Source organism: Meriones unguiculatus, chromosome 7 (assembly GCF_030254825.1).
Source record: "Meriones unguiculatus strain TT.TT164.6M chromosome 7, Bangor_MerUng_6.1, whole genome shotgun sequence".
In the NCBI taxonomy this organism is placed as follows: domain Eukaryota; kingdom Metazoa; phylum Chordata; class Mammalia; order Rodentia; family Muridae; genus Meriones; species Meriones unguiculatus.
Genome location: NC_083355.1, coordinates 20340140 through 20362959, shown reverse-complemented (window position 1 = coordinate 20362959; position 22820 = coordinate 20340140). Strand labels below are relative to the sequence as shown.

Here is a 22820-nt window from a genome sequence, read left to right as displayed (position 1 = left end):
TGGCTTGCGCTCTGATTTGGGAGACAGAGAGGCAGTAGCTGGCACAGGGTTAGAACCAATGATCATTGGGGGGTTTTTGTTTCACATGATTTGACTAGGGACTCCAGAACATGTGCCCTTCAGAAGGGTCTCTGCTGATTACCAATACATCCTTACTAACTGGCTCATCCTTAAAGGAGTCAGGAAGCAGTATGGTAAGAAGAGCTGGTGCAAGAGGATCTGGTGGCTCCTGGGATGAACACCACAACCATCTGTAAAGTGCTATTTTGCCATCTCCCAAGGAATTATTGCTTCTCCAGAGGAGGAGCAGAGGGGAAGGAACAGGAACATAAAAATGGGTATGATATTGCTTTGCGCACTGCTCAGACTGATGGTCAAATGGAGCCGGGGGTTAACAGCACCAAAGACAACCACACAGCTCCAGAAGATTCCATGAGACCTCAAGATAGGCACTCACCAGCCCTACCAGCCAGCTGATCCCTATAGCTCAAGGTGATACAGAAGAGGCTCAGGCCCACATAATGTTCACATTTCTTAAATTCTAAAAGAACTTTGGAGCATTCAGGATCAGCCATCAAAAAATAAGATGGGCTCACAGACAGGAAGTGGGCCTTGTTCTGCAGAACTAAAGGACAAACTTGCTTTGAGAACACAAATCATGGTAGAAGACAAAGATGACAATTCTTGCAGCTGCTGCCTGACTTCTGTGGCTCCAGTGAGGTGAAGATATGGGCTCTTGTATCAATAAGGGCCCCTGAGCACCCAGACCTAAAAGCAAACAGCACTACCTCCTCAAAGGGGATTCACTATCCCTCCTTTGTTGCCCGCAGTACCATCCTGATGGGGAGAAGCCTCCCTTGGGGGAGCATGTTCTCACTGCAGAGACGTATGCACAGAAATGGCGTCTAGCTGGCAATAGGGTAATGAGGATGTTCTCTCAGGAGGCCTCTGCCTCAGCCAGGCCACCCAGAACACAGATAAAATTCAGGGGACAAGACTGGGTTCTTCCCTTGCCCCATCACAGTAAGTGGGGTGGGGAGAAAAAAACATCACAGTGACCCCCTCGAAGGAGTCTCTCCTCAGTGGCTCCTGGAACTGGCAGGGTCTAGCTGATTCAGTTCTGATTGGTCCAGAAGTTCAAAATCATCTCCCTCAGCATCAGTGTCCAGGTCTGAGCTAGGGGCCCGGAGGAAGCCTCTTGCTCTTCGGGGAGGTGGGCCAGAACGGTCTGTCTGGGAGGCCCCTGACAAGGCCAACTGGATCATACCCTGGGAGACCAAGCTAGCAAAGTTGCTGGTAAGGTTAGATCCTCCAGGAAGGGAACCAAGCAGGAGCTCTGGCAGTGCGGCCTCATCCTGGCTGGCAGGCAGAACCTGGGTATCCCCAGGCCCCGGTGGGGAGCGGTACATCAAGCTGGGCATTCCAATACTGGTGTCGTCCTCATCATCCAGGCCAGCAGGATCCACATTGATGGAAGGGAAGTCTGGAAGGTCTCTGGCAAATGATTCCTCTGGATCACTGTGACCATCTAGGTCTGAGAGAACATAGGCATGTGAAACACGGTAGCTACCTAGCCCATGTGTACCAGACCCACAGAAAGTCAACTGCTACATAATCAGGTTTTTCCCACCCTGTACTTCTTAAGGTGATGCAAAACTTGTGGTTAGCTTTTTGTCCACTGAGATGGCCATGACTGTTAATGGCCAGAGAACTGACCGTCTTCCTCTCCTGTGTCCATGAGGCCAGAGGCAAAGACTAATAAGGGACTGGGGGCTTCAAGAGAAGCAGCAGTACAGCTGTGCCATCTCACATCCTGGGATGACTCTACTACTTGAGGCACAGCTCAGGAGAGAAGGGGCCAACAGGAAGGCCCCTGTCCAAGGAAGCTATGATGCAAAGGTCTTGACTTACTATCAGCTCTAGTCAAAGGTTCTCACCTTCAGAGCCTTCTGTTAGAGGTGTTTGGCCTCTTGACAGGTTAAATGTACCATTGTCTGTACAGGAGACCTCAGCATCAGAGTGCTCCGAATCTGTAATAGCCAATTCCCTGGCAACAGTAGAATCATCCAGCTTAGAAAAAGAAAACAAGTCTCAGAATATGCCGTCTGCTTTACTAATGCAAGCCCTAGAAGATACCCAGGCCCACAAATGAAACCAAGGATAACTGGGAACTGCACCCACAATCTTGACCAAACCTCTATGTGGGCTGGTTGCTACAAAAATTTATGTCAGCTCAAGGTTTTTCCAAGATGGGAGAGTAAAAGGAAACCTAAGTGACCATGCTGTTCACCAGGCTCAAATGAACTCTAGGACCCCACACAACACCAGCTTCTCTCCTCAGCTCCGTATTAAGAGTAAGGGGAAATCTAGGATCTCTCAGGGTCCATGAAGGGCTTAAAACCTGGTTACTGGTTCAATGTGAGCTGCCAGACAAAGGGGCCAGTGGAACAGCTTCTACACACAAGATACCTGAGGACAGAAGGCAGCAAGCTCCTCCTCACTGTCACTGCGGTCGTCCATGGCACGTTCTGGGTGTAGAGCTCTGCGGCGCACTATGTGAAAAGAGCAGAAGGCACTGATGCCTTCGAGGGAAAACTCTCCCTTTCGAGTCCAAAAGCATGTATCACAACACAAGAAGAGGCCTTCCAAATATGGCCCTAAATCTCCACAGTGATGTCTAAACGTGGGGATACTGAGAAAGTAGTAACACGTGAGATGCCATCTCTCCTTCGGTGTACCTCCTTCCTCCAAACCCCTAAACATCTCTAAAGATTCCGGCTAAATGATCAATTAGCAAGTTACCCAGCAACTCTGAGGATCTCCTAGGGGTAAATACAAAGCAAAGTGGTACGTCTGGAAAGTCATGGGAAGGAGGAGGGAGGAGGAGGAGGGAGGGGCTCACCTTGGTTAAATGAGGCTTTAAGAACTGTTATTTTTTAAGTAGCTGGCCCAGATGATGCTGCGCCTGGTGACCACATATGGGAATCTTTGAAGGCCAGGGCTTAACGAAACACCCAAACCAATAAGACCAAAGAAGGGGACAGGTTTGCAATCCCCTCTTTGTGTCAGGTAGTGCTCGGGCTGATAGTACACTCTGGCATCTACGGTGGCTGCTCCCAATCCCCTTGGAAGTCAGTTTTCACTAATGGGAACAGGCTGGCTTAGAAGTGCAGAGAACCTGCACTAACATTTACTAGTTCAAAACCACTCGAATCTCATAGCTGATGCAAGGATTATTGAAAACAGTGTACAAATCGTCACCACAGTGCTCCGACACTCGGAAAGTGTTTCATGATAGCAGGTGGTACTATGGACATCTTCTGTGTCTTTTACTCAACTTGGGAGTTTTCTCAAATTGGTTTAAAATGGAAGCTTAAAGCTTAGGTGAGAAAGCCCACGTTTCTCAGAAATAAGAACACCGCCTTTCTTAGCGCCCTGTACTCCTACCAGCCACCCCTCACTCTTACCAGCCAGGGATGGTGGCACAAGTCTTTAATCCCAACACTCTGTGAGGCAAAGGCAGGCTCACTGTGAGTTCCAGGTCATCCTGGTCTACAAAGTAAGTCCAGGATTACCCAGAGAAACCCTGTCTCAAAAAAACTAAAAATTTTACAAACAAACAAACAAGTAATTTTATGTATTTATCATTTCTAGCTATATATGAACAGTGTGCCGGTGGAAGTCAGAGCACAACTAACATGCATGCGTGTGGGAGTTTTCTCCTTCCATTATGAGAGCTCTAGGGATTAAACTCAGGTCATCAGGCTCGGTGGCAAGCACCTCTACCTGCTGAGCCATTTCATGGGCCCTATTTCTCGCATTGAAAAAGAATTATCCAGTATGTAAGACCTAGCTTCTCCTCTTTCCCGAACTGTCAGGAAGAAGAAAGGCACCCATGACACTTACATTGTCTTTCTCTCTGCTTGGACATCATGTAGCCACGGACACTAAAGTCCAGTCGCTGCAGAGCTGGCTTCAGTCGCACATAGGCTCGATCCCACAGTTGGTGATACACAGCAAGAGGCCACATCATAACAGTGACAACTGAGAAGAGTGGAAACAGTATGAAAATGGAGACTGCACAAAGCAAGCCCACCTGCCCCTCTGCTATTGTGTCCTTAGGACTCAGTGCAGAGCAAGTCAACTTAGTTCTGCTGGTCACCTCCACTAGTGATCCTTACCACATACAGTGTCTGAGAACAGGGACAGAACCAGGCAATGTGGACATATAAAGTAAAATGGTGACAATGAGTCATGTGACACTGAGGTCAAATTATGTATATAAAATAGTAACCTGGATGCCCAGAGTGATGGCACATGCCTTTAATTCCAGCACTCAGGAGGCGCAGGCAGGTAGATCTCCTGTGAGTTCAAGGCCAAACTAGTCTATATAATGAGTTCCAGGACAGCCAGGACTACACAGAGAAATTCTGCCCCCCGCAAAAAAAAAAAAAAAAACAAACAAAAATATAAACAAATACAGTAATAAACCTGGAATTAATTTCTTCCAGCTTCACCAGTACATATCAATAAAAAGGAACTACATTTATAGACATGTACTTCAGAGGAGGGAAAAGTCCTCCAGAGCAAGAACCTGGAAGAGGAGCCTCGCTCACTCAGAACTGCCTGGAAAGCCCATCCATAAACTGACTGTCCCTCAGGGTGGACACCGTATGCCTTTAGTGGACACTCATCAATGTCAACACCTTGATAAGATGGACTAGGGATACACCAGGCACAGTGTTCCAAGCCTTTAATCCCAGCACTTGGGAGGCAGAGGCAGAGGCAAGCAGATCTCTATGAGTTTGAGGCCAGCCTGCTCTACAGAGCGAGTTCCAGGACAGCCAGACTGCATAAAGAAACCCTGTTTCTGAAAACAAACAAACAAACAAACAAAAAGATGGGCTAGGGATGTATGTAAAACCAATATAAGTTGGGACTGGAGAGATGGCTCAGAGGTTAAGAGCACTGGCTACTCTTCCAGAGGTCCTGAGTTCAATTTCCAGCAACCACATGGTGGCTCACAGCCATAAATAAACAAACAAATTAATAATGAATGAATGAATGAGATCTGGTGCCCTCAGTTGGTATGCAGGCAGAACACTATATATGTAATAGATAAATAAAATAAATCTTTAAAAAACAAGAAAACCAAGTACGAGTTGTAAACACTGGAGTGCTATGCACAACAGCCTGCATCTCCAGGACTGCAAGCTCCCCAAAAGGAAATGGAGTGCCGCTTCTATGGGAAAAGACATTTAACAACACGAATCATGTCCCAAATCTATCAAGAAGTCGTCGTTGGGAAACGGGCCTCTTCCTAGACAATGGTTCTCAACCTGTGGGGTGTGACCTTTTTGGGGGTCAGATGACTTCCATAGGAGTCACACATCAGGTATTTCCATTACAGCTGACAACAGTAGCAAAATTACAGTTGTGACGCAGCAGCAGCAGCAACTGTGGTTGTGTATGTACTAAAGGCTGCGACACTAGGGGCATGAGAGCCACAGCCCTAGACCCACGGCAGACTACAACGGGAAAAGCTATGAGCAGCCTAAGCTCGTAGGGGGAAGTACATTCACACTTACGCATCAAGTAGGACAGCAGGAGCCCAGGGATGTAGCGGCCCAACATGGCCATAAAGGTCAGAACCCCACAGCTCAGCAAGCAGAACTGGGAGAAGCAAGAGGCAGTGTTAAGTTCTGCCACATGGCGAAGGACTGGGTGAGGACGGGGATAAATTGAGATGTGATTAAAGACGCTTTATGAGCGGAGTCAGGCACACACATGTCAGAGAGACAGCGGTAGCTACTCTAGAGTCCAGTGGTGATTCTGCTTGGGCAGACAGTACAGTCCCTTCTACCCAAGCTGCTTTTACATGGCTAACCCCATACAGCTATACCTTTCATGCCAGGAAATTGGTTTGAATAAGTTTTAGGCAAAAATTCTCTGAAAGCACATACTGGTGGTGGGTTTTAAAGTAAAAGTAAGAAAACAAAAATATAAAACCCAACTTATCACATGTTTAATATGGCACAGAATGCACACAAGCAGGCTTTCCTTCTCTTCTTGAGACAAGAAAATGGCTGCTCTGTGGGGCTGGAGATGGAGCTCAGTTGTAGAGCTTGCCTAGCATGCAGGAAGCCCTGGATTCAATCCCCAGCACAGAAATGAGGAGGAGGAAAAAAAGAGAAAGAGAGAGAGAGAGAAAGAGAGAGAGAGAGAAAGATATAGAGAAAGAGAGAAAAGAGAGAAAGAAGAAAGAAGGAGGAAGGAAGGGAGGGAGGGAGGGAGGGAGGGATGGAAGGGAGGGAGGGAGGGAAAGAGAGAGAGAGAGAGAGAGAGAGAAAGAAAGAAAGAAAGAAAGAAAGAAAGAATCAATCAGGCTACTTCAAGTGACAAGCAGACCAAACATGGGAGTCCTGCTCTCGCCTTCATTGTAATGGCCAGTCAGAACCCCTTCCTGTAACTTCCCTTTGTTTCTTCAAACCTCATTTCTTTTCTTTCATGAATGAGGATACATGGTGAAATAGTATTTCAACTTAACATGACTGAACTGAAGGCTACAGCTGAAAGTGAAAAGGGAGGTCTTACCTTGCCTGGGTTTTGCTTTTTGAAAAGCAAAAGATTCCTTATGAAAATGGTCCCACTAACCCAGACTTCAGCTACATGGTGACAGAGCTCGGGCACGCTGAGCAACCGAGGGTGCACAAAGCCCCAACTACGGGAGAGAGAAGGGAGCTGTGAAAGGAGGCTGTTCAGGGTCCCCCCATCTTGCTGTGCTGGCAGCCAATGCTTCCGGGTTTAAATAGGGGACGGGGAGCGGCTAGTCCAGGTGCTTTGGAAGTGAAGCATGTCTTTCTTCTTGGCTTACCAGGTTGAAACTTGAATTTGGGGACTGGGAAGACAAACTTGTTCTGACAAACTCCACCCTATGAGCAAGTGGCTCAATCCACACGCATAAACCTGCCACCAGCCCCAAGGCCCTTTGTGCTTAAAAACACCTTCTTCATCATGCTTAGACCATTGCAATTCCATACAATTGCAATCCAGGGATACAAGTAAAAGCACAGCCTAACTGACTCCACTGCAGCCAAGAGGAAGGCAACGTGAGGATATAAAACAAACCCAAAATAAATCACAGCAGAGGAAATTCCTTATCAAACATATGGGGTGGATGGATTAAGGAACAAAAGCAGAGGCTCTGAGACACACAAGGAATCTTTAGCACTGGCTCACTGATGCCAGGAACCAATGTTTTCTGACCCAGAACTTAAAATAGCCACAGGTCACAGAAAACACCAAGATGCAGTATAAAAGCCAGGAGACAAATTACATTAGTTGCCTCTAAGTTTTCACACTGTGGCTTTAATGCAGCTATTTCCCTGGCATGTCAGGCTGTAAGGCGCTAACAGTCCCTTTCCAGGACGTTCCCATCCTACAAAGATGAGAAGACACCAAGTATTCTCAACTCGAATTTTAGAATTTGTTATCTGAAACGGATTAGGTGTATGATGTTGTGTTCAGAATATGGGGTTAAGAACATGTAACCAGAACAATACAACAGAAGCCATTAAAACAACAACAAGAGAAGTAATTGGTGCTCCATACCTCTCATTGTCTAATGCGTCAGGTCTTGGCACTACAATATTAAAAACAAACACCAGTATTAGTTGGTAGACAAAAACTACATATAAAAATATTAGGCTGTCTATTGGTCTAACTGTTCAAGTTTTAAGATGTTTAGGAAAAAGTAAACATTAATAGCTAATGAAAAGAAAAAGCTGATCCCACGTTATATTGCCAGAGTTAGGGAGCTGCAGACAATGTAATAACGGTTTATGTGTCTTCAAATGAGAAAATAAAGAATTTTTCCATTGGGAAAAAGAAGGCACAAATGGACCACTAAAGCTGCAACTATTTCAGTTTTTTTTTTTTTTTTTTTTTTTTGAGACACCTATTATCTGTTCTGTAGTCTTTTGACACTCACAGACCTGAGACAGGCTGCTTTCTTGAACTCTAGAGGACAAAGAGCAATATACTTAAAAGCTATATACTGCAGGTTGAACATCCTGCTTCCACTTCAACTTGACATGTCCAGAATCCACATCAGTGTTCCTTTCAGACTCACACCTGAACTCACCTTCATTGCCTTTGTCTGTATCTATCTGGTAAGTGCATGCCATTCTCCCCCTCTTTCAGCTTTACTATTCTGAACCAATCCACTATGTATCAATACCGAAGTATCTTCCTTCTTCATGGTCTCCAAACAACCCCCATGAGTCTCATGAACAGCATGATTTCTTCCCATAAGGATAAAGCTGCATGCAGTTTCCTAACAGAGCTTCTGCTTTCTCCTTTGGCTCATTCTATCCCATCCTCTACAATGCTACCAAATTAATCTTTACTCTCAAGTCAGTACGCAGCTCTAATTTTTAGAAATCTTCAATGATTGCTCACTACTTAAATATCTAAAGCCTAACTTTCAAGGACTTATAAATCTAAGCTCTCTCCTGAAAACAGACTCCTCATACCTACCAAAATGCTCAATTCTCTTTTCTTGGGAGACATTTAGCAAATTGTGATTCTTTTGTTTGTCTGGTTGGTTATTTTGTTTGTTTGTAGCGAGGCTCTCATGTACTCAGGCTAGCCTCCAGCTCACTGCAGAGCTGGGCTGTGGTTCTTAAAGCAGCTACTGGCCTGCCTAGAAATGGGTTCTCGCTCTATGCCTTCCAGATATTTGCTTCATTCAGTGATTGACTGGGGATAAAATATATATCAATTACACACTACACTAAATCTCTGATATTATCCCTTGAGTTGTCATTAATTTTTCTTTTAAGAAATCTATACTTTTTGAAAAGAGGACTATTTCTTAGTGCTTATTATATAATTTAAAAGAAATTCTTGAGAAGCAAACTGATGCTGTCTGGAGCTGGGCACAGTAGTACATACATGTCTGAAACCCCAACATTTTGAAGGAAAGGCAGGATTAGGAGCAGCCACACAGTAAACTGGTGGCTAGCTTGGGCTACATAGACACTGGGCTTTGTTTTTGTTTTAATTAATGGCCAGGCATGGTGATGCAAATCTTTAATCCCAGAACTCAAAAAGAGGTAAGTGAACCTCTGTGAATTTGAGATCAGCCAAAGCAACACAGCTAGACCCCATCTCAATAAGTAAATAAGAGCTGGAGAGATGGCTCAGCAGTTACAAGAACTACTACTTTTCTAGAAGACCTGGGTTCAATTCTCACTAACCAAGTGGCAGCTAACAACCATCTGTAACTCCAATGCCTCTTTTGGCCTCTCTGTGCATTAGGCACACAAATCACAGACATACATACAGGCAAAACACCCATTCAAATAAAATACCAATAAATTGATGCCATCTCAGTAGATTACAATATCCAGTAAAGTCATTTAAGTGTAAAGGTAACAACAAACAGAAACCTGTAGAGACTGCGCATTCCTTATGCCCACTATACTGGCACCATCATCGACGGTGGCAGACACAGATCTGCCAACATTAATGTGAACCCAGCTCCACCAGATGAGGAATAAGGTTTTCTTTTCTTATTTGTTTTTTTTGTTTGTTTGTTTTGTTTTTGAGACAGGGTTCTCTCTACATAACGCTGGCTGTCCTGGAACTCGCTATATAGACTAGGCTGGCCTCAAACTCACAGAAAGCTGCCTGCCTCTGCCTCCTGAGTGCTGAGATTAAAGGCGTGTACCACCACCCTCTCTGGCCTGAGGCTTAAGCTTTTCAAATGTCTCTTAAAGCAAGTAATTCAGATTTCAGCAATTAGTCCTCAGCAACACACACCCCTCAACAAACAAACAAACAAAACAAACCTAAAGGAAAAAAAAATCACGTAAGAAGTTGTTACCAGTTCGAATTTTCTAAATACCACAAATCTTACCTTTTATCTCGGGCCAAATTTTGTTCTTCCATTGGTCAATACAGACAATGATCATCAAGCTGAATGCAAGTAAAAACACAAAACGAAGGGATGTCAGTGCAAAAAACCTACAGGGAAAAAAAGAAGAGGGTCACTAAGTAATGAGCCAGCTCAGCACAGACCACACGTGCACTCTGCGCTGGGGCGGACAGAACCGAGTTCTAGCTCTAAGCTTTGGCAGTTGCTTAGATGTTAACCAGTTGTACACCTCAACTTTCCAGACCTCAGTTATTTTCCAGATAATAGTAATTTGCTTCTGTAAAGGCGAGGGACTAAATCAATACCCTCCTGGAGACTCCTCCTACCTTCCCGTCTATTCAGTTCAGGGACATGTTAGGACAAAAGCGAGTATTTATTTAATAAAGTTAAGCCCCAATACAAGCCAGCAACTGACACAAGCACACGGCGAAGCATTTAATTCAATTAGGTATGCTATTACAGAGGAAGGGACTGGGCCTCCAAAGCAAAATGACTCAGGCTCATACGGAAAGCCCACGCTAAAGGGACACCTAAAAGGTACTTCAAGATTAGCACCAATACTCCTCAGACTCTTCCAAACAAACTAGGAAATCCAGGTGTGGTGATCTAAGCCTGTAATCTCAGCACTTGGGAGGGGGAGGCAGGATCATCGGGCGCTTGAGGTCATCTTCATCTAAATAGTTAGTGGGGGGGGGGAGCCTAGGCTCTCTGAGAGCCCATCCCAACCTCACCTGCTGAGGGCAGTTAGAAAGTAAACAGTGTTTGGAGAGGCCAGCACTACCCTGTTACCGAAGCTAGATACAAGAGAACCACAGGGCATTTCCCTTATTACAAATGCAAATTCTTCAATAAAATATAGACAAAATAAATTTAACAGTATATTTAAAAAAAAAATACATACCCCAACCATGTGGGATTTATGGGTTTTTGAAAATTCTCATTGTATATATTCATTGTACACGGTATTATGTTACACAGGAATATTTTCATACAAGAATATATTGCACATGGAGTCTATGTTGTCTCTATGCCCACCTATCCCTGCATTTCTCACTCTTCCCTCTTATCGTTAGTTCTCTTTGTTCCCTTTTCACATCAACTGTCACGTCATGTATACATACATGACCTGATGTAGCTGCAGAGAGTCTAAGGAGCGCAAATGAGAGCAAGCACATGGTATTTGTCAAGTAGGTACGTGTGTGGGCCAGAAGTGTCTATCACTGCAGACAGGTCTTTCAATACAGCCTTGGCTGTCCTAGAACTCACCATGTAGTTCAGGACGGCCTTAAACTCACAGAGCCCTGCCTACCTCCCCCTTCCGAGTCCTAGATAACGGAGTGTGCCACTATACACGGCACTCCAACACGGTTCCTACTGAATCCAGAGTTCATCAACTGGAAAGAATTCTGGGCCACCGTGTACCAGGGAGTTGCCTGTCCCTGACCCCTCAGCAGGAGGCCTGCAGAAGTGTGACCACACTAGACTTTTACATGAATCTTGGAGATCCATGCTCAGATCCCCCTGCTTGAAACGGAACTTTACTGACAGCCCCTATGACAGCAAGGGTGGAAGCTCAACAGATAGAAATCAACAAATGTTTACATCACGTCAATAAAGGAGGGGACTAGAAATACAGCTCAGATGGTAGAGTGCTTGTCTAGCAGGCATGAAGACCCTGGGTTCAGTCACATTACTGCACAAACCAGGCATGATAGCACAAGCCAATAGCCATCTTCCAAGTGTGCCCTGCCTTTAGGAGCTGAGAGCTTGTTAGGTTACCCTGGCTGGTCTCCATACTCTTGAGCTGAAGTAATTGCTCATTTCAGCTTTCAACTTCTGAGACTACAATCAAATACCATTGCACCAGCAAGACACAGCTTTTAAGGTTAAAAGAAGGACAGAGAGATGGCTTGGTGGGTAAAATTACTTGTTGCACAGCCTGACAACCTGATGGAGATCCCTAGAATCCACAGTGGAGAGAGAGAATAACTTTGGATGGTTGTCCTATGACTTCCTCAGTACACAGCCTCACTGAGACACACAAACCCAAATCATACACTTATATACACTAATAAAGAAAATAAAAATTAGGCCAGACATGGTGAAACACACCTTTAATTCCTTCAGAGGCAGAGGGTCAATCTCTGAGTTTGAGGCCAGTCTGGTCTTTATAAGAAATCACAGCCAGCTGGGGTTACATAGTGAAAACCTGTCTCAATAATAATAATAACAACAGTAACAGTAATAAAAAATTAAATTTAAATAAAAAAATAAAATCAGATGACCACGAGTTTGATTCTCTAAGTAGAACCACTATGTGAAATGTAATAATTTGTTTCCTCATGCATAATGGGATGTAAGTCAGTAAGTCTCGAGCTGGGGATGTGGCTCAGCTGGTAAAGGCTCGTCTTTACGCATGAAGCCCTAGCTTGCTCCTCAGCAGCAAATAAAGCCAGTGTAGTAGCTCACACCTCCAATCCAGCCCTTAGGATATGGAGCTAGAGGCAGGAAGATTAGAAGTTTAAGGTCATCCTTAGTTATGTAGTGAATTTGAGGACAAGTTGGGTTATATAAGACCATCTTTTTTTTTCTTCCTTTGTTTCTTTTTCTTTTCTTTTTTAGAAAACAACAAACTTAATCACCTTTAAAATACCACATTTGATCCTGTCCGAAAAGCCAAGAACACCCAAGGCACCAGCACCCACCTAGCACAGTTCTGTTCTTTTGCTGCTAGGTATTAACACAGCAACTGACCAAACAGGTGAAGGCGATCAAGAGCTGGTCATAAGTCATCCCTCTGCAATACCCTTAGCTCAATACTTGACTAACTACGAAAATAACCACAGAACAACCCTTAAAGACAGGATCGTATACTATAAAAAACAGAAAGGCCAGAGATGCGGCTCAGGTGGTAGGGCTCTCCAAATGCATGAAGGTCTGGCTCTGATCCTTAGCATGCAGGAGGGAGAATTGGGAGGATCCTAAGGGCTTCACAGAGTTCAATAGCATTCTAGGCCCATGAGACAGCCTCCAAAAACTAAAAGAAGCTGAATGTGGCAGCACATGCCTTCTATCCCATCATGTGGAAGAGTCAGAGTCCAGCTTAGTCTACATAGTGTGTTCCAGGACAGACAGCCAGGCCATGTCTCAAAAAAACCAAAACATAAGGTAATTTTTAAAAAATTAAAAGCTTATACAGGGCACTCAGATCAATCTTAGTATCAAAAATAAAGAAGCCTTATCTGAACATATATGTGAAGACAAATAAATGCATTCATGGGACACTTATACACCTTTTAAAAATAAAATATATTAAAGAATGAAAGGAAATGAGAATCAGAATTCCAGTCACCAGTGACAACACTATTCCAGATTTCCTACCCAGCCCTTGAGGGTAAAGTTACACATGAGATTTAAGAAGAAAGCAGCTTAGCAGAAATAAGCTGGAGAGCTGCCCCAGGTCATTATCTCCTCAAAGCCAGAGCACCCAACAAATAAGCAAACCAACAAGACCATGCTAAAGGCTCTGGTCACCGCTCCCCAGTGCTGCCGTACTGCTCCCCTTGGTACTTAAGTGTCCTCTGGGGGGCACACCAAGCTACCATCACTCCTTCCCAGAGCACTGCCTGCTCACAAGACAAGAAGAAACAGGCAGCGAGAGGGTGTACGGCTCTCCTTTAGAGGACGGTTTTCAGAGCCACTATGCCTGTGAACCTGCACTTGGGAGGAGAAAGCCGTTAGATGGGGAGTTCAAGATAACCCTCAGCTACAGAGTTTGAGGTCAACCTGGGCTACATGAGACTTTGTCTCAAAACGAACAAAAAATGATTTTTCCCAAAACTAGACTATCTTATACTAGCCTGTCATAACCTCTACCTTCCCATTCTCAATGCCTGTATTTCAACTAAACAAACAAACCTGAGGGCCGCAGACCAGGAGCCCAAGCACAGAGTAGTGGACCAGGGTGTAGTGGTGGGCCCCTTTAATCCTAGGACTTGGGAGGCAAAGCAGGTTCCACACAGACCTCTGTAAGGAGCTAGAGATACATTGTGAGACCTTGTCTCAAAGTGAAAAAATAATAACAGAGTCATGAGGCCTGTGCCTTCCTCAGGTGTTGTTTCTGTGCTTACAACATGACGAAGTAACAATCAGGGAGGACAAACAAAACGGGTTTGAAAGACAAACAGTAAGATAACAAGAGAGAAGAAGAAAGGAAGTAAAGAAGGAGGGAAGGAAAAGACTAATGGTAAAGAATCCGGACAAGCGGTAATAAGAGAAAGAGATACCCAGGCTAGGAGTAGGGTGCATGTCTACAATCCTAGTACTCAGAAAACGAAGCAGGAGGATCAACAGTCTGAGGATAGTCTAAACTACATAATGAAATCCTTCTACAAAACACACACACACACACACACACACACACACACAAACCCCAAGCCCCAAATCCGCAGAGTTTGTTAAAAGCATACAAAACAATTTCAGGAACTACAATCAGCATAAAAACATTCGAACTAGGCAAAAAAAAAACAACTGCAAATACAGCCAACTCAGAGTTTGTACACATTAATTATTAAGCTGGGGACTGCCTTTGCCTAGTAGTCTTTCTGATCACTGCAGGCTCATCTGTTTTGTTTTTTTGTTTTTGTATTTTTGTTTTTTCTTAACAACCTTCCTCATTTCTAAGGCCAACCATATTTGTTGAAGGTTTAAAAAATATGAGATGATAAAATGTCAGGCGTGATGACACACATCTTTAATTCCAGTGCTTGAGAGGTAGAGGCAAGCAGATCTCTGTGAGTTTGAGGCCAGCCTGGTCTACAGAGTAAGTTCCAGGTCGGCCAGGGCTGCACAAGAAAAACCCTGTCTTAAAAAAACAAAGAAAGAAATAATAAAATAAAATTGAGACTCTCACTGTGAAATAACCCCATCTGCACCCCACCTTATTGTTTTGCTTCCAGAATCACCACCACACACACAAAAGCCAAGCAGAGTGGCTCACACTTGTAATTCCAACACTTGGAAAACTGAGGCAAGAGAATCTAAATTTGAAGCCAGCCTAGACTACCTAGCTACCTAGTGAGAGAAAAAAAAAAAGAGAGGAAGGGAGAGATGGGGGGGAGGGGTTGGAGGAGGGAGGGGAGAGAAAGAAAGAGGAGGGGAGAAAAAGAAAGTTGTGACTCTGAATCTCATCAGGCTTCTGAAGTCAACTGCCAATTTCTAGGAAACATGAGACAGGAGAAAAGAACATGCTAAGCTGCAGGGCACAGACAGCGAGGTCTCAAGGGCACTCTGAACAAGGGTCTGTCCAGAGCTCAGTCACAGCATGCGCACTTCATTTTGACTATTAACCTTGCAAGTAAACCAAATTTTTTTTAATGCTGAAGCATCATTTTTGAGAGGGATTTTAAAAAAGCAGACATAAGCTGGGTGTGGTGGTGCACACCTGTAATCCTAGCACTTGGGGAGGCAGAGGCAGGCAGATATCTGTGAGTTTGAGGCCAGCCTGATCTACACAGCCAGTCCAGAACAGCCAAGGCTACACAGAGAAACCCTGTTTCAAAAAACAAAAAAAGCAGACATTTCAACACTGCACAGAATCATGTTCTCTATGACAAAATCTGTGGCATCTTTTTGGGGTTTTTGTTTGTTTGTTTTTCAAAACAGAAGGTTTCTCTGTGTAGCCTTGGCTGTCCTGGACTCACTTGTAGACCAGCTGGTCTCAAACTGTGTCACAGAGATCCACCTGCCTCGACCTCCCATGGTGGCACACGCACCTTTAATCCTAGCACTCTGGGATAGAGTGTCCAGACTGAGCTACAAATCTAGTCCAGGACAGCCTAAATTAGCACACAGAGAATCCCTGTCTTGGGGAAAAAAAAAAAAGTCTATTTTACAGAGGCTTATGGAAAGTTAAAGTTTTGAAAATGACCCACCACCCACACATATGTTCTGCAATGTGAAGATTAGTACCTTTATTTAAAAATATTAATATACAATAGCATTGGAAGGCCAGCACGATGGCTCAGGATACCCGTAGCAGAGGAAGAGAGCCAAGTTATCCTCTGACCTCCACACTTGTGTCCACGAGTGTGTACACACACACAGTAAATGGGAGCTGGAAAGATGGCTGGGTGGTCAAGAACACTTGTTCTTGCAGAGAACCTGGGTACAGTTCCCGGAACCTACATAGAGGGTCATAACCATATATAACTCCATTCCTAGGGAATCTGACGCCCACTTCAGGCCTCTAAAGGCACTAGGCATATAGACTGTGTATCCACATACATGCAGGTAAAACACTCATGAATATAAAAAAATGTAAACCAACCAATCACTGGGAAGTAAAATGTAGTGATGTGATTAAGATTATTCGAATGCTCAGTCCAAAGCTGGTAGAACTGTTTGGGAAGGAACCGGAAGTGTGGCCTGCTGGAGGAGGAGCGTCTCTGGGGGTGGGCTTCAGAGTTTCTAAAGCCCATGCCAGTCCCAGGGTCTCTTCTCTGTGTGCTGCCTGTGGATCAGGATATAAAACTCTGAGCTACTACTGCAACACCATGCCTGTCTGCTTCCCAACTAACCCTCTAAAACTGTAACCAAGTTCCCAAACAAATGTCTCCTTTATAAGAGCTGCCTTGGCCGTGGTGTCTCTTCACAGCAACAGAACAATGACTAAGACATATACAATATACTTAATTTTAAAACTTTTTTAGTTAATATACAAACATATTTTCTCATGTCAACAGAAAAGCATCAACTTTAAATGATTACATTATACATATACACGTCTCAGGGTGGAGTGGGGGGGGAGTATTTTCCATGTTTAAAAAAACAACAACAACAACAACTGGGCTGTGGCTTAGATCCTACCATTCACAGGTCCTGGGTTTGCAATCAAGCACTATATGAAGTGGGCATAATGGTATGAATACAGTAATTCCAGCAGTGGGGAGATGGAGGTAGAAGGATCAGGAGTTTAAGGTAATTCTTGGCTACATAAGGCAGCCCATGAGGCTACATGAGACCTCACCTCAGAAGAAAATGAAAGAAAGAAAAACAAAACAAAACCTGGGCCAGGGAAATGGCTCAGGAGATAAAAGCAGATGTCAAGTAGCCCAGTGACCTACCTTTAAATCAATTCCCCAAGGTCTTCTGGTCCGCAATATACACCATGGCAGATGCCCGCCTGCATTCACATACATACATCACACACGTGTGCGCGCACACACGCACGCACGCGCGCACACACACACGAGAATAATGAATTAAGAAAATAATAAGGAGTTGTACTATTCAACACTTACACAAACCTCTAACTGTATCTATAATTAACTAAGTAGAACACTAGGTCAAGAAGTATTGGGGCTGGAGAAATGGCTCAGTGGTTAAGGGCCCTGTCCTGAGTTCAATTCCCAGCAACCACATACTGGCTCACAACCATCTATACTGGTATCTGATGCCCTCTTCTGGCATGCAGGTGCACATGCAGATAGAGCACTTACCTACATAATAAATAAATCTAAAAAAAAAGTATTAATTCTTTTTATAATACTACCATGAAATTCACCCTTTAAAATTATTGAATTCAGTGGTCTGGAATACATTCCAGAATTGTGCATCTGTCACCATTATCTAATTTCAGAGAATCTTCAGCAACCTCAATAGACACACACCCACTGTCAGTCACTCCCTAGCTTCTCTATGCCCAGAAAATGTGGGGCCCAATTAGCTTAGCAAACGGTCCCAACCTACTTCCTAGAAAAGTATCCAATGCAGGCTCCTATCAGTCATGTCTGTTTCCCCACATATTCTCAAGAACGGAAGGAACATTATCAGTTCTTAACACTTAACAGGTGGCCAGGCATAGTATGCTGTGTAACTTTGATCTCGACACTCAGAAAGCAGAAGCAGGCAGAACCCTGTGAGTTCAAGGCCAGGCTGGTCAACATAATGAGTTCCAGAACAGCCAGGGCTACATACTGAAACCTCGTCACAAAAATAACACTTAATAAGCAGAAATTGGTAACAATTTTATTTCTATTTATTTTTAAAATTAATTTATTCTGTGAGTATTAATGTTTCACCTGCATGCTCCTTTACCAAAGCACCAAGTGCTCTTAACCACCGAGCCATCTCTCCAGTCCTTACGCTTGAATTTTTAAAATACCAGTTAAATAAAGTTTTATATATCCACTGCTTTTTCCTTTTTTGGAAGAAAAGCGTTGAAACGGTCTCATGTAGCCCAGGCTGGCCATGAACTCACTAGGCAGCTGAGGATGTCCTTTAAACCTGATTCTCTAGCTTCAGCGAGAGTTCACACGCCAGCGTTATGAGCCGCCACCACACACAGTTCTTCCTTCTGTAAACTGTCCTAAAATCTAACTAAACTGCCAGCCCAGATAAAATGTTCCTTGGGAATAGTAAGCAGGTGTCCAAAACGACCACAAGAAATTCCAGAAATACACAATTTCCTGGGAGTTAGTTGTAGCATGGCTCTCTAGTAACAACAGAAGTTAAGAGTTTGTTATAAATAATAATAGTTTGCCTAGGATACAGGAGGCCCTGGGTTCAATCCACAGTAACACAGGCAATCATAAACAATGACAACACATCTATTTTCAATCAAAGAAGATGCTATTTCTAGGTTCCTTTGTTGTTACGGAGCACGCTTGTCTCTGTGGCCCTTCAGAACAAAGCATCCCATTCTACAGGGACAGGGAGCCCATTATTGTGCGGCACTTATGACTGCCTGGTTAATGAGCCAGTCACTGGTAAATGAAAAGGAAAAAATTAACCCAACCTGTATCATATAAAGACAGCTACTGCCTGCACAGAAAACAGAAGTGAAACCAGCTAGTTACTAATGACACTCCTCCCCCCTTCCCCCCCTCCCCGACCCTAAACCTAAACAGAGAAAGCACCAACCTTACAATTACAGACAAAAACTGAAGGCAAGGCTGGCAGCAGAGCTGAGGTGGAGAGCTTGCTCGCACTCAGGAAGCCAATAGCTTTAATCGCAGCACTAAAACAAACAAACAAATGACTGCTCCACCTCTAAGGCAAAGCTGAGGACGGCTTAATTGGCAGCCTTCTAGGCCACCAACCAAAGAGCCCTACCAAGGCAATAGACTCCCAAGAGCAGAGGCCAGCTTTGGCTGTGTGGACCCAAAAGCAAAAACAGAAAAGAAAACAAGCCAGTCACCATAAACATTTGTCAATTTGGTTTCATCTAAAGTTCTTTTTTTGTTTTGTTTTCTTAAAACAGCCTATGTAATCCCAGCCAGAACTCACTATATAGAACAAGTTAGTCTTTTTTTTTTTTTTTTTTTTTTCTCTTCCCAAGACAGGGTTTCTCTGTGTAGCCTTGGCTGTCCTGGACTTACTTTCGCCTGCCTCTAACTCCCTGAGTGCTGGGGTTACAGGCATGTGCACCGAGCCAGCTAGAACACACTAGTCTTGATCTCACAGAGATCTGCCTGCTGAATGCTGGGGCTAGTGGCTTCCAAATGTCTATTGAAAGGGCTTTCCTTGCCATTTAAAGAACTAAAATATTAAAAGGAGCTCCACAGTCACCCTCTGTGAGCCATGAGATGCTCATGAAGTAGAGGAGCCTGCGGTGTCCACACATTTCCAGGGCGCCTTTACCCTCACGTTTCCTTATCCCCTATGAGTCAGATGAAAGTTACAGAAACCTGTTCTTTTCTGGTCCTGTCGCGATAAACCCTTGCTGACTTTCACGGTCTCCCTGCAAACCACTCATCTGCAGATGGGGCTGAGACTAATGAAAATACAAGCTTCTAGGGAGAAGGCCATTATTATCCTAAAGATAGTAACAGATCATGGACCAAAAGTGATGCGGGTTACAAGATTTTTGATATGGCCATCATAATCTCTCTGGAACCTGGAGGGGGTGGGTACCCTGGAAATACTATGGTGGCACACTACATGGATTTCTTTTATGAACCTATTAGTGTGTTTACGAGGTAAGACGACACATTCCCGGGTACAGAAAAGACACAACTGAGAATACAGAACACCGAAAGCACTATGTAACCTGAATTTGGATGACTTGAAAACAACAACAAAAAACTGGCTGGGTGACACACGCCTTTAATCACAGCACTCAGAAGACAGAGGCAGAGATCTCTGAGTTCAAGGCCAGCCTGGTCTACAGAGTGAGTTCTAGGACAGCCAGGGCTATACAAAGAAATCCTGTCTCAAAAAAAAAAAAAATTCTAAGAGAGTGTGTGTGTATGTGTCTTTAAGTCAAAGGCCAACTTGGAGAAGTTGGGTCAGGTCATCATTCCCGGAGCCATCTCTCTGGCCCTCAAGGTGTTTTTTTTGTACTATTATCAAATCTTCTGACACATCAAAAAACAAAACAAAACACTCAGCTTCTGATGTATCATTATTCCTAACAAATAGTGAAAGAAAGTATTTCAGATTTTTTTCTGACCTAATGATTCTTCTTCAAAATGTCTAAGATCTAAACAGTCATTGTTTACTTTCCTAAATGAGATGTCAACACTCACAAAGACACTAATGATGAGTGAAATCTGTTTAAACCTCAAACTTGGAAGGACGGTTCATTTCTTCCAAAACGACTCTATGCATGACAACGTCAGAGCACTTTAATCTTTAGGGCCTGAATATTATCTGTATCCTTCCCAAGGTGTGAGTCCCCTCACCACCCTCGTTTTGGTGTATCTCGCCCAGCTTCAAAGAGTGGGGTGGGAATGTAACAAAGGTAACTATTGTGGCTGCAACAGCAGGCCAACTACAGGAAACGCCAGAGATAAAGACTGGTCACAATACTTGGAGAGATCCAAAGCACGGAGGAGTTCTAAGAAACATTCTAAACATACTTTGCTTAAGTAAACACTACCGGCAAAGCGTGATGGCCAGTGTCAATATTCCCAACCTTCAGGAGGTGGAAGCAGGAAGATCAGGAGTTCAAGGCTAGCTACAAGGTGTGTTCCAGGCCGGCTAGGGTATAGGAAACCAAAAAAGACACACTGTTGTGGACTAGAAAATACTGTTGCAGTTTAAAAATGTGTTCCAGTGCAGCAAGTCTAAGGGCACATACTGCTCTTCCAGAGTTTCAAACACACACAAACACACACACATGGGAACACACATTCCTAAAATAACTAAAACAAACCCTTAAAAACATGTTTCATGAGTCAGGCACAGTGGTGTACTCCTTTTTAACACCAACCAGCACTTGGGAGGCAGAGGCAGGCAGAACTCGAGTTTGAGGTTAGCCTGGTCTACATAGTTTCAGGCTACCTAGGGCTATATAATGTGACCCTGACTCATTTAAATAAATGAATTTAAAAAAAAAGGGTCCCAATCAGAACTGTCCCTGACATACACCTCAACCCACATTCTACAAACTGGGTTAATGAACAATCAACTCCTGCCTGGACAAACACTAACAATGGAAAGGAAGCTGGTATCTGAGGTCAAGGAAAAAAAAAAGCATTCCCAAAAATAGATGAAAGGGGCCTGAAGCTTCACTGCTAAAGCACTTGCCTAGCATGCACAAGACTCTGGGTTCCAGCTCCAGAACAGACACACACCCCACTTTGTTGCTTCAAGCTTCTATACAGGACAGTCCCATCTCATTTAGCTGGAGAGGCCTCAGCAATGTGTCGGTTCCCTTGGAATTTGACCAGTACGCTGGTTAGTAATAAACCCAAAGTATGCCTGGTAGACTCTAAGAGACCCAAAGTCCTCCTACGTCATTTCATTTTCCCAGACAGTGGAACAGATACTTGAACATAATGCCACTTGTCTGTCTAGGGAGAACTCACAGCCCCTAGACATCCTCAAAGCCCCTAACTTTAAACCACGGCTAAGGATGTCTTTCTAATTCCTTGGAAGAGAGAAGAGTGCAATCCTAGGTGACTCTGAAACGGATGAAATCCCATCAGTTTCGTTATTTTCTTTTCTTTTTTCTCTTAAGACTTCTACTTCTCTTTGAAGCTGAAACTCCATACCGACTTTACCAACTTGACTGGGTGAGACAGTAGCTCACATGCTAATTCATGATAACCGGCTGAAGCTTGTTTTTCTCCTCACACCCGTGGGTACCTTTTTTTCAAGTTCTGCCTCTCCTCTCACCGTATGTTAAGATCCCAGGAAACCACACTGGGACAGGCAAAAGAAACGAAGGAAATGGTCTCAACGTGAAATAGCTTTCCCTAGCTCACAAGAGGACCCTGGCACACCAGAAACGCCTCGGGAAGTGACCACAAGCTCCTGGAGAGTGTTCGGGGCGAGGGTGCCGGCGAGAGAGAAGCGGGGGAGGCCCTGGGAGCACCCGGGGTGACCAAGTCTGGAGGTGAGCGGGATGAAGGGGAAAGTGAAGCATCATTAGGTGAGTCCGAGAAGCAGCCAGGGTGGCTAAAGGAAACAGGGGCAGGTCAGGCGAGAGGCAGACCTAGAGCAACCTGACGAACAATTCGCGCCCTGTAGGGTTAGCGAGGGTCCGGGTCTCTCACCAGAACGCCGCGTTCAGCCCCAGGCACCACAGGGCACTCCTGGCGGGCCGCTCCCACACCAGGGCTGCCTGCACCCGGCTCAGCAGAGACTCGTAAGGACCCAGCACCTCCACCAGGGCCCGCTGCGCCGCCTCGACCTGCTGGTCGCGCTCCCAGGAGGCGGACGTAGCTCGGCGGCTCCTGAAAGCCAACCCCGAAGCTGGGCCCGGGGCCGCGGCCACCCCTTCGGCCTCCTCCATCTCCCTTCCAGCAGCCACAACATCCGGGGCCACGGCCGGGCAGAAACAATAACAGCAACTGCGCAGAAGCGCGATTTGGATGGGGCGGGGCGGAGCGGGAGCGACGCGCGCGCGCCTGCGCACGAGCTCCAGCGCGCA

At 44.7% G+C, this 22820-nt stretch overlaps 1 protein-coding gene across 4 annotated transcripts; it reads right to left on the bottom strand.

Moving 5' to 3' along the window:
* Window positions 1-115: 115 nt before the first annotated feature.
* Retreg3 (reticulophagy regulator family member 3) lies at window positions 116-22749 on the bottom strand. Of its 4 annotated transcripts, XM_021641125.2 has the most exons (9): window positions 22444-22749; window positions 9923-10029; window positions 7612-7642; window positions 6595-6721; window positions 5589-5673; window positions 3907-4044; window positions 2470-2552; window positions 1938-2070; window positions 116-1534 (listed from the first exon to the last, which is right to left on the bottom strand). In XM_021641125.2, exons 1-9 carry the CDS (start codon window positions 22680-22682, stop codon window positions 1080-1082), a joined length of 1398 nt encoding a protein of 465 aa, XP_021496800.1. In that variant the 5' UTR covers window positions 22683-22749; the 3' UTR covers window positions 116-1079. The 4 variants fall into 4 exon arrangements, with proteins under 4 accessions (XP_021496800.1, XP_060242670.1, XP_060242671.1 ...); XM_060386687.1 differs by lacking the exon at window positions 7612-7642 and having other exon boundaries at window positions 22444-22581; XM_060386688.1 differs by lacking the exons at window positions 6595-6721; window positions 22444-22749 and having other exon boundaries at window positions 9923-10012.
* Window positions 22750-22820: the final 71 nt, after the last annotated feature.